At 34.0% G+C, this 12346-nt stretch overlaps 1 protein-coding gene across 4 annotated transcripts in view; it reads left to right on the top strand.

Moving 5' to 3' along the window:
- Nucleotides 1–12346, top strand: part of Gprk1 (G protein-coupled receptor kinase 1) — a 368709-nt gene that overhangs the window by 189072 nt on the left and 167291 nt on the right. For 3 of the 4 annotated variants that reach the window (XM_085822051.1, XM_085822049.1, XM_085822050.1), the window contains exon 2: nt 5443–5519. The exons of the other annotated variant lie outside the window; for it this stretch is intronic. In XM_085822051.1, the coding sequence (XP_085678177.1) occupies nt 5443–5519 (77 nt within the window). The remainder of the gene's footprint in view (nt 1–5442; nt 5520–12346) is intronic. 4 annotated transcript variants of the gene reach the window in all.

The following is a 12346-nucleotide window of genomic DNA, read 5'->3' as shown; positions in this document are numbered from 1 at the left end:
ATTAAAACATTTCCCTCCTTCGAAATTAATACGTTTTTGTGGAAAGTTTTTCTTACAAGATTTTGCATAATGCGATTGTATGAATTTTATTTATATATTTTTTAGCGAGCAAATGCTATTCTTTATAGCTTTCTTCAGTGTGTATTTTTTGTTTATTAAATTCCACGCATATATATATATAATCTGGAAGTTTTAACAATCCAATAATAGCATATCCTTTATTTCAGTTAATAGAAATTAAGTATTTATGATCATTTCAACAATTGCTTTTAATTTATCGTAATTAAAATTCATGGTCTAATTCTTCTTACAGTATAAAGCTAAGATGATACTGCTTATTTCATTTGCTGCACTTGTTAAATATGCTTTCACACTGTGGTATCGGTATAATTAGTGATAAAAGAAACATTTCGATGCTAGACCATGGTTTCTTAAACTGTGGGTCGCCAAAAATTTTAGCAGTTTTGATATTTTTTAACTTATTATAATAATTCTACAATTACCAAATATTTTTACACAGTTTATCTGAAAATAGATAAAGATAAGATAATACAGACAAAGAAAATGCGAAAACGTTTCGATGCATTATTTCTGTAATGTAAACGTTCATTTTCCTTGCTTTGCACGTGCATTTCGTCTGTTACTTACTTAAAATTTTTACATTGTTCTATGTCTTAAAATTAGAAATTAATGGTCTGCAAAACTTCAATAGTATATTACAGCAAAAGTGAAAAAAAAACTGACAATTTCACTCACGCGTGTGTCAGATTTGCGCAATACTTATGGGGGTTCCACAAAATTTTTGTAAATATTATGGGGTCCTAGGGGTCGTGAAAAAATCTCAGTGATAAAAGGGGGTCGCGACTGGAAAAAGTTTAAAGCCCCGTTCACAAGAGCAGATTCGACCGGTAGCGAAAACCGGTTCTTCCAACGTGTCCCGTTCACATGGGACAAGCATTAACTGCCTCGCCGAATTGGAGGTAGAACTTGGTTGAATGTTTCTTACCTCTCGGGAGCAGGGCAAATGGGGAGATTTCCCGTACTATACTGCGCGGTTCACTTAATTTTAGTTACTGCTCGCTGGACTGTCAGCGAAACAATCGCGCCGATAGATGTCTGGGGATGTGATAGCATCCCCCCCAAAATTAGACAGAACTGTACAAGATACGGAAATTATAGGCAAATACAGACAAGATTTATCTGATGCTAGGTAATCCAAAAATATCGTTCAAATTAAAACTAAAGTTAAAACAAGTGCATATCGGCTTCAACGCAAAAAGGGACTCGGTACCTTTTGAATGATTTTTTTTTTAAATTTAAGCATTTTCATCTACTTAATAATTATGAATCATCCATTTAATAATTATGAATATTATTAAATGGTTTTGTGAGACAAAATAATTTTGAGCTGAAAAAAAGTTTTTGCTAGCATTTTTTTTAATTTAAATTTTTGAAGAAAAATTTTACGATTAAAATGTCTTTCTTCTCCTACAATTTTCAATGTCTCCCCCCCCAGTTTTTTATTGTATTTATTAGTGTTCTTAATAACTTCAAGGAATGATTTTGCAATTAATGAATTAGTTTCTGAGGGGGGAAAAATACACTTTTATCCAAAATCTTTAAAACAAATATGATCTCAGTCACATTTTCATTTCAAATAATTTTTTCCGAAAGTATTTTGCAAAATCCATCCTTGTTTCTATTAAGTATATAACTTTATATAAGCAGTAAAAATAATACAAAATTTAATCCATACCTGTATATGTTTTAGGAGTAAAAGGATTTATTGGAAAAAGTGCAAAAGTTTCTCAGTTTGCATTTGCAGTTTAAAGAATTCAAACTGTCTAAATAGACATTTAATCATTTCAAATCTTTAAAATTTTATTACTGAATTTCAATATACACATATGTATATAAATCAAACCTAGTGCTATTTATTCAATTGGTAAATATAAACATAAATTACAATCCTTTTTTTAAAACCTTATGTGGCCAGAAAAATTGCAAAAACTCATAAAACGCAAGCAGAATTTTTCTTTACCTGTTTTTGTTTCGTAAAACACGTTCAAAACAATTTTAATACATTAATTACTTATAATATTGCTGCGTGCGTACGGGTTTGTAATAGATTGATAATAATTTTTAATAGTTGTCATTGCACTCAAATCCGATGATAGCTTAATTAATTTTATTTTATCAACATAAACACTTCAAAGTTCTGGAATTTTCCACAGAAATACTCGTACAAGTGTTTAGCATATCACTAAGTATAATCAGTAGTTATGCTTCAATCTAAAGAACGTTAAAAACAACGCATCTTAAGAGAAAGTTAATTCAGAAATATCTCCAATCTCACGCTGAACTAACAACTGGTAACAATAACAACTTATGTAGCGTAAATAATGTCATAAAAATAGTGTGGTATAATGAGATTATTACTTTGAAACCGATGTTTCGAATTGATGCCCAAGAAGAACCAATATTTTCCATTCTGCTTCATTGCATATCTTTCAAAAAAGTACAAAATCATCCATTTAATTTCCTTTATAATTTTTTTTAATGCGAAAAGTTTGTTTTATAAACTGTGAAAATGTCGGAAGTTTGTAACCGATATATTTTTAGATAGGAAATTTTAAAATTAATGGGCGTCAAAAAGTCTAAAAATCTGAACGATTTTCAAAAATTCTACCAAAATATTTTTAAAAAAAATTCCGCTAAAAATTTCATTTAATTTTTTTTCTTTCACAGTGTGTTATGGTGCAAACTATAATATTCTGAGATTCTCAGTTTATTTGTTAATAATTGCAAAAAATCGTTTCAACTTTAAATTTGAAAAAAAATCTAATCCTCTAAAAATCAAAAGCGTGACACCACATCCACAAGCAGTGTATGTACAAAGTTTGAGTTCTATATCATATCGGGAAGCAGTTTAAAAATTCGTTACCATCTTTTAACCATAGCGACAAGCACCAAGAGTGAACTAAATAACAGCTTATAAAATAATAATAATAATTAAAAAGCATATATTTTTCAGGAACCATTACGAAAGTTCAGGTATCAGTTACGAAAGTACAAATTACAAAATTAACAACAGTAAACCACGTTAAAAATGTGTGAACAGTATCGTAAATGTAAATGTGTGAACAGTAGTGAAATCTGCCAATTCGGAGACGTGATTGTTCATAGAGGCTTTAGGTGTAAAGGGGAAGGAAGACGGTGGTCTTCTGAACGGGTCCTAAAGACGAAACTCTTTCATGTCTCCTTTTTCTCCCCTTGCTAACGGCAGCTGTGCGAAGGAGCGTTGCATGTGAACGGGGCTTAAGAAACCCTGTGTTAGACAATAGCGCGGCTTCAAAGTAGTTTAGCCCACCAGCGGCCGAGCGGTAAAGTCGCTGAAAACTGGTAGTTCGGTCCGAGGTTCGAATCCCGCGAACGGGCTGGCTGCATGGGCGTTTTCGTGGTTTTCCCCATGTGTAACGTGTATACGAGCCAGTTTGCCTTAGAAAGTCCTCCACGAAGGCATCCCTCCCCTTAGGCAGATAGCCCTCGAGGCTTTGCCATAATCATACACACACACACACACAAAGTAGTATATTTATAAGGGGAAAAAAAACGACCTTATATTTATTGTCTTAGGTTTCGAATGAACTCCATCGATTTCAAAAGGTTCCTTCTCTTAATTTACCAAAGTGGGAGAAGCGGCAACAATTTTAAATGGAAACCAAAAAACAAGCAAGAAAGTAGCAAAGCAAGAAAGTAGCGGTACATGCTGAGTTTTTTCCTTAATACTCTAAAGCTGGGGTTCCCAAAAGGGGTGAAATTTCATAATTTCAGGGAAGAATGCGGTCAGCCTTTTTTTTTTAACCTGTTACGTATTTAGTTTTATGTTATGAACATAAAGTTTGGGTACCTATTTACAATTTCTATACATTTTCTTGTTTAATTTATAAAACACATTAAAAAATAATCTGAGTTTAAATAAATGTGTATGTATTTTTCGACTTTTGAATGGAGGGTTGGAGTAATGATTGTCTACCAGTGATATAAGGGTTGCATGGAGCAAAAATGGTGGAAAACCCTCCGCTCTAAAGATTGTAAGGTGTTACACTGATCTAAAAGCCGCTCGGACGGTATAGTGGTTAGGGGAACCGCCTGCGATACCAAAGGCCTCGGGTTCGAATCCTAGTAGAAGGCATAGTTGTAGTTGTCCGTCCTTTCATAGGAGGCAAAGGTGGCCGCTCTATTAGGTGCATCCATAATAAAGTAACTACCGTTTTTGTCCTTAGTAGTCGCCAACGTCTGTGGACGGTTTGGGCCCGCCATTAGGAGGAGGGTAAAAACACCGTTCTAAAGTTCATTTTTCTCTATTTAAAAATTATACTAATTAATAGTCGTTTTTCTCTTCTAATTAGATTAAAATAGACGTAGAAGAACGTGATTTATGATTGTTTGGGCATAACTTGATTTGAAACATCTAGTCATAGCAAAATTCCTGACGTCATTTTCATATGCGGCTGCGTTAGATGTGGCATCGTATGCGGCTATATAAGCTTTATCTGATCGTGCAACTTTTGATGGAGAAACAAGAAGAAATTTAGTGTGTCATTCATTCTTTTTATTACGTAAAGTATGGAAACGTCAAACGTTTTGTTGTAATGGCAATACATTTTTTCATTGCAAAATAACCATTGTAAATAAATAATGGAAAGTAAGGGATTCGTGTTGGAAGTAACGTAGTAGTTTTGGATGGACATCAAGTGCATTTATTAAGGTGAATTTGATTATGCTTTTCAGATTAAAGCAATAATGCTGGTTTTAATTTTTAGAGCTATCGCTAGTCTGAATAGTCCTTAAGACTCGTAGAATGTACGCAGCTTATGGCAGCTGTTGTAAATACGCATATGCTTTCTTCGTCGCGTTCGCTAAAATATTCTAAAACTCAAGATTCAAATTAAAATATAAAGAAATTTCGCTTACCTGTCAGACGCAGCAAGGATTCTCGCCTTTTGCCATTTTCTCTAAATTTTATTGACGACACAATAAATACATTTACAATAAAGGGAAGCACATGTAAACTTTAATTAATGTTTCGCGTTCGTGTTACATCTCTCTCAGTCATAAAAGTTCTGCACTAGTCCAAGGAATTCATGCGCACACAGCACCATCTGGTGCAATACAGTTTCTACAGCTGTGAAACAGTGCATTGAATATATTCAAAAAATCCTGTCTGCTTGTGAGCTACTACAGGCTCATATAGAATACATAATACTATGAAATAATAAAAATTAAACTTCGTTATTGGATAATATGTAATAGTTGTAAATCATAATTTGTGTTCATAAGAATTTTTTCTATTTTATAAATACTTAGTAATATATTTTTCATAATATTAATGGAATGGACGTGGAACTTGGCCTAATGATCATAAATATGTCTTTGCAGTGTTCGTAGCGTGATGCACAAGCATTTGGAGAAGATGGGAGAAGTCACATTCGACAAAATATTCAACCAAAAGTTAGGTAAGCTTTTTATTCAATTCTTCTGCTATGGAGTTTCTCTCCTTCTATTCTTCTGCTACTTCATTCAGTTCTAGTATTTTGTTAATATCTTTGAAGATTAATTATGGTTAAGATGAGGGACTCATGATATATGGAAGTTTGTACTTTTATTTGATGCCGAGTAAAGTTAATTATGTATGTTATAAAAATGGAAGGAGGGGAGCTTGAAGGGAGAGGATTGTGCTAAGATCTCTAATAGTTTCCCTCAAAATCCATATTTTTATTATGTAAATCTGCCAATCTGTGTGGCATGTCTGTCTTCAATTTGTACTAGAACATGGTAGGTGCATGATTTGTAATGCTTTGATGTTTCATTTTATCGAAGCTGGCAATAAAATAAGAGGATGAGTGTGTAAAGTGTAGTGTGATAATAAAGAATAAAAATGTCTCATTTGAAAAAGTACTTTGTTTTCATTCTTTGGTGAAATGTTATATTTTTATAAATAAAGTTAAAAGAAGAAAAAGAAAAGTAAATTTAGTTTATTAGTTTCAATTTGCTGTGAAATTAGCTGCTAGCTTTTTATATTATAAAATTAGGATTTCGAATAAGACTGATTTCTATGTATAAATAAATAAAAATAAAGTTTAAATTGTTATAAAATATGTTACATTGCAGTTTAAAACTCATTAGGTACAGACAGCGTAAAAAAGGTTTCGCAGCCTTCATATCTGGTTTCTGAAAGACATATTGCTAGAAGTTATCTGTAAAGTTAGGCTGATGGGCAGATTGCAGCAAAAGAGAGTAATAACTAAATTGTGTTGTGGGGAAAATGCCTTCATGGAGAATAGTCTGAAAGTAACGACTGGGTGTTTACCTCATAAAAAAGCGTAAACCACGAAGCAGTTTATTCTGTTACCTCACTCCAGAAGTCAGACTTGTGAAAGAATTATCAGCATTAATTGTTCTTATTAATATGGCTACTAGTGAGCGCTGTTAATTCATCAGTCCAGTCTTTTAGCAGAAATTGAGAATATGGAACAAACCAACTTTTAATAGTGGTTCTCAAAATTGATTGAATATCTTCTAAACTCATTCTGAATGTTTTTCATCTGCCGTAAGTGCATTACCCGTCTGGTGACCTGACGCCCATGAACAATGATAAAAACCGAAGAAACTGGTAACATTTCCGTAATAAACACACGAAAAGCAGCAGTACATGAATAAGTAAATGAATAAATAAGGAAATGCAAAGAAATTATAGATACTCGTATTACATTATTAGATAGGTATATTAAATTGTACAATATTACCAGAAGAATGTACTGATGTTCTCCTGAAGAGAACCTGTACTGTACCTCAGTGGTTTTCATTCTAAACACACTTAAAATGTAGTGTAGAGACATTAAGTATTTTTGAAAGCAGGAGAGATAAAAAATGAGGAATATCCTCTCCGGAACTCGAAACACGAACCTCTCGAATACGCACCGAGTGTGCTTACCACTACACCACGAAGGCCTGCTAAGAAAGCCGGAGAAATACCTTATATACTCCGCCTTTTAAAGGGCGACTGAGGATTAGGGGATCGAGTCGCCAGATCCTGGTGCCGGAGAATCATCATCCACCATCTTTTTTAGTTCGGGCGCCACTGTATAGACATTAGGTATTTTTGAAAGCAGGACAGATGAAAAATGAGCAATGCCCTCGCCGGGACTTGAACCACAGACCTCTCGAATACGCGTCGAGCGTGCTGACCACTACACCACGAAAGCATGCTAAGAAGGTGGGAGAAATACCTTATAATAGTTTAAGCGATTTTATTTGTCATCTGTCGACTGAAGCAGACCTATTTCACATTTGTTAATAATCATCATTTTACTCTTATAGTCAGACATAAAACAACATTGCTAGGCATCTATTTTTCATTCACCCAAACACTGTCCTGATTTCTCTTAAAGTAGTAAGAAATTTCTCTCCATTATTAACAGATTGCTTCGTGGTCCAAAATTCAGCAAGGTGGCGGAATAGCATCGCGGGTGTTGTTCCTCTCATATTCAATACAGTTCTTACTTAAGGTGAGCCCTTAGACCAGGGGTCAGCAAACTACAGCTTGCGGTCAAATCCGGCCTGCGGCTTAACATTTTTTCTTACATGGGGAAAAAAAAAAAAAAAAAAAAAAAAGTAAATCACGCGCTCTAATGCAGCTAGCGATAGTAGAGTTGAGAAGCTGTAAATAATGACGGCTGTGACATAATGTTATTTAAATCAATCAGATCAAAAGTAAAAAAAATATTATTAAGAACTGCATATATGGCTTTTAAATAGCCTAGTTTGTTAATCAATAACAGACGGACTAAGTTTGAAAGATAAATATCTTACATTTTTTGCCACTTGGCAGGTGACATAGTGACGGAGGATGAGGACATCTGGTAGTAAACAGAGATAAGCAGATATACGCACTGCCAATCTTCGGGAATTTACATATACAATGAGAAGAGTACATCGAATACATATCTTACAATTAGTAGAGCTTAAGCAGGGCATTTTGGTATAAAAAGAGCTAATTTAATGGTGCACTTGACTAGTAGTGATAAAAATGGAACAAAGTATGATGTTGAAAATATCGAGATACCAAAGAGAGAAGTAATACTGTGCTATAAATGCAATAAAACTCGAAAATCCGTGCATTCACGAGATATTTGCACATCATGGTTTTGTACGAATGGAGCGTAGAGCAGTTTAAATTCACATTATGTGCATACTAATTTGCTTAAATTCGTTTTGCCGAGGGGCAACTGACTCAAAGGAAATGTGAAACAGTGCATTTGCAATAAAAGGCATTTAAAATGAATTAGCGTAAAATCGTGTTTCGAGAGTGGGGTAAAAAATAATTATAATGAACTTAAAAACGTGGTTTTACTGCATTTTGTTATGAGTATTCTGCAGATTAAAAAAGTACCCCGAATGATTGTAAAAATAAGAAAAATAAACTAGAAAACACAACTTAACATCTTAAAATAAATATGGTAAGTGAATCTAAGTGATACTGTTTAGTAGTTGCGAATTACTGTTGACTAGTAATAAAATGATTTGATAGCTTTGCTCATCAGAGAGCTATCTGCTAGACTCTTTCGTGCAAACGTTTTTTTTTTTTTTTTTCCTTTGCGTAGAACGTAATAATGCTTGCATCTCGTAAATGTATGAAATAGAAAATTTAGTTTCTGTTACATCTCTGTTTTGTGTACAATTGCTTTTACGAGCTCAAAGCTTAAATTGAGTCGGAGACTGCCTTATCACTTCTCAGATTTTGAATGAAAGTTTGCCTAAGAGGAGGGATGCTTTAAGAGACGACTTCCTAATGAAAACCTGGCTCGTTTTCACATTATACACGAAGGAAAACTTGTAAACCAACCATGCAGACAGCCCGTTCGCTTGAGATTTAACCTGGGACGAATTCCTAATATTTAGCGGCCGTAACCACTCAGCCATTAATGAAGCCTTTGTCTGAAGAAGATCATGACGATGCCCTTGCGCTGCGATTTCCATATGTCACTTGCACTGAACACAAGAAACTTACGATGAGTTATGCGTTTCCTAACTGTATGTGGTCCAGTCGCTGCAGTAGTATTACTTGCTGTAGAATATGGTGATGACCTAGTTGGAACTCGTAAGAAAAATTAGATGACAACGCAATGTATCAGTCACATGTGTACAAAACATATGATGTCATCTATGTGATGTCAGCTATTATTTCGTGCTTGCCTTCAGCGGTCGTTTCCATGTTACTTGAAATCAGGTATTTCAAATGCACCAATCAAGCATAATGTAACTTTCGCGTGCATTGAATAACGAATAGTGATTCATCACCCACCCATTTGCAAGTGTTTGAAGCTTGATTAACACTATCAAACACACCGTAAGGAGCACAGCTTTATGGAGCATAGAAAAGATAGAAAGTGTTGATATTCCCCATACAAAGAGAGAGATATACCCCTTACATTTTTTCGCAGTCAGTTAACCATCCAGGCTGCAGTTAGAAAATTCTTCTCGAAGACGCTTCTTCCTAAGTGAGTTATTCTCGAATACATTATCATAATTAATATAGCAAAATGAACTACATTTCACTTTTCATTTCGTAAGAATTTTGTTCCCCCTTTCAGAAATGCTCTGATCGAGAATAGAATTGTAGCATTGTAGCTAAGCATTGTAGACTTAACTCGGTCCTGAGATAAATGTAGCAAAGCAAACCGTTGGTAAATGGAAGTCAAGGACAATTCTTTTGGAGAGGAACTTTGAAAATCTTATCATTTCTCGAAAAAGATAAAATGTGATATTCCTTTGAGTATATCGATAAATATATCCTATTGCCTGAAATACTGGATGATTTTTCTTTTTTTCTTCAAATTTTATATATGTACATACATACGCTGGTATTCAAAATTAAAAGAATTTTCATATTTACTCGGTTTCAGAACTGATGGACGAAACTGATTTTTTGATGTAATAAAAAAAGTAGTGTAGTAGTATCATTTATCAAGTATACAAGGATCATGGTACACACATAGAATGTTAGGTAATGCTTATTGGCCAGTGAGGTTTTAAAAGGAGGTTGCAATATCGAACACAAAAGAAAGCCAACAATCAAGCAACTGTCACAACGTGACTTCATATTGAAATGAAGCAGTTTGAAATTTGCGTTATTCGGCTCCACTCCTGCAGCAAAGTTGTTCTCAGGTCCTGGAGGATTCTGGGGGAGGAGAGACAATATGATATTGCCCTCCTAAGAGAGTCTTAGCCATATTTGTAACGTTTACGTAGATCTGGAGATCTGGTTTACAAATCCATTCGGTTATTATATTCAACTTCCAGAAAATTTTCCATCAGATTAGCCCTGTATGGGTGACTTGGTCGTCCATTAATTTCATTTTCACGTACTTTTCCTTAAATCAACCATCAGCCAATCCATATGCAACGTGAATACGATACAGATTCTTTTAGAAAATTCTCATTGAAGGTCTTCCCATTTAAACAGACAGATTATTTTGGCATGATCATCAACCGGTCAACTATTTAAATCTTTGAATTATTTTTTTTTTAATAGAGAATTTTCGGCGTACTATACTCACAAATGTGAAATAGTTTAAGGCCCTTTTATTTTTCTTTGTAATTTTTTTTTTTAAATTCAGCACTGTTTTACACGTGAGGTGGACTTTTTTATGTACCCGTACGGTAGTTTATTGAATGCTAGTAAGATTTTAAGGTGGATAAACACAATAATTAATCTTCTAACGTATTCAAGTGAATTCTTCGCAATATTAATACAAATTAAGCAGTCTGTAAACTCTTACTTAAAATCAAAGTAGCAGTTTTAAATTCATCAGGAGATATCTTAAGTATCGGGTGCGCCTTCGTAAGTTACAAAGATCAGCTACTTCTTTCCGAGTTCACCGCTATTTGTAACAGTGTCAGGCTTACTAAAGCTGCTCGTTTTTCGTGTCGTTTTGCTTTTATTTCCTGCCTCTCTCAGTCACAAAAGGAGCAGTAATTTCAAGAGCCAAACACTGTTTTCACATTTACGAAGTCATATATATGAGATTAAAACTGCTTTGAAGCCATTATCTTCCCTTCCCTCTTTGCGAAAACAAGAACATAAAAGGGAACCCGTCTGCGTGATACATTGCAGCAGTGCATTTTCTTAAATTTGTTTCCTTAGCTGGAGAACCCTCAATAATGTCAGATCGAAGAACTCGGAGCGCTTTTTCTAGCAGCTATTTTAGGAACGTCTTGCTTATGTGAGGTAACCCAGGCCTTCTGCGCCGTCCATGTTAAACCGGAGTAATGTTTGTTGCAGCTTATTTCAGAATCTAATAAACATAGATAATTTATTATGTTTTAAATCGTAAATTCTTTTTATATCTGTAGATATATTTTTCAACCATTTTATCGTCAATTTATCTTTTCTCACTTTATTTATATGAAATATTTGATACATTGCCAGTTTTGTTTTTGAAACAGCATATTATCGTTTATTATTATTCTTATTATTTTTTAACGTACATATCTATACTTTGCTTAAGGTTAAACTCCGTTTGGTTTAGTCCAATTTTCTTAGACTTTCAGACGAGTTATCCTCCCGTCTTTCTCTTTTAGTACCATAATACTAAGTCATTGCTGTACTGATTAAAGAATTTAGTTGAATTTCAGGTTTTGAATTTATAGAAAGTGAAACAATTATAAAATTAACTTACTCTTCTTGCGACTGGACAGATAGCGATGAATCTAGTATTTGCAAGTCATAATTTAAAGGTCCAGTAACGTGACTTTTATTATTCCAGAACTGCTAACTTAATTTCAAAGTACTCCATCAGCTCATAGCAGCAACGCTGAAGGATGACAGCAGCAGCGAGTGTCATCACGACTGGCTGAGGTTGCCAATCAATCCATCTACATATTCTGCTGGAATAGATGATATAGTAGAACTGCAGGAAATTTACAGCATAAGAAATAATTTGTTAATAAAAATAAACCTTACAGATTGTAAAATCTGCAGTTAAAATGTGTATTCAAATCCTTTTGATCTAAGTGTTCTTTTAACATAAAATACTTTTTTTTTATTTGTTGAAAAATAGTATTGAATGGCAAAGAGTTAGTTTCAAAAATCTTGTTTTTAGCCGTCCTTTTTTACCCTAAAGGCCGAAAGGGGCAATTAAGTCAGTCTCAAAATGGCATTTTGCGTTGGTTCGTTTGGTTTGGCGTATCACTTTTCAAATTGTTGCCACCAAATGTTATCGCTGTGTGTTATTTTTTTAAGAAATCAGATATTGAAGAATCTGCATGTATGTATTTTCCT

This window comes from Stegodyphus dumicola, chromosome 8 (assembly GCF_044657685.1).
Source record: "Stegodyphus dumicola isolate Sdum_Otavi_A_Nest chromosome 8, ASM4465768v1".
Classification (NCBI taxonomy): Eukaryota; Metazoa; Arthropoda; class Arachnida; order Araneae; family Eresidae; genus Stegodyphus; species Stegodyphus dumicola.
The sequence above is the reverse complement of the archived record's forward strand: the minus strand, read 5'-3'. Positions and strand labels throughout refer to the sequence as shown.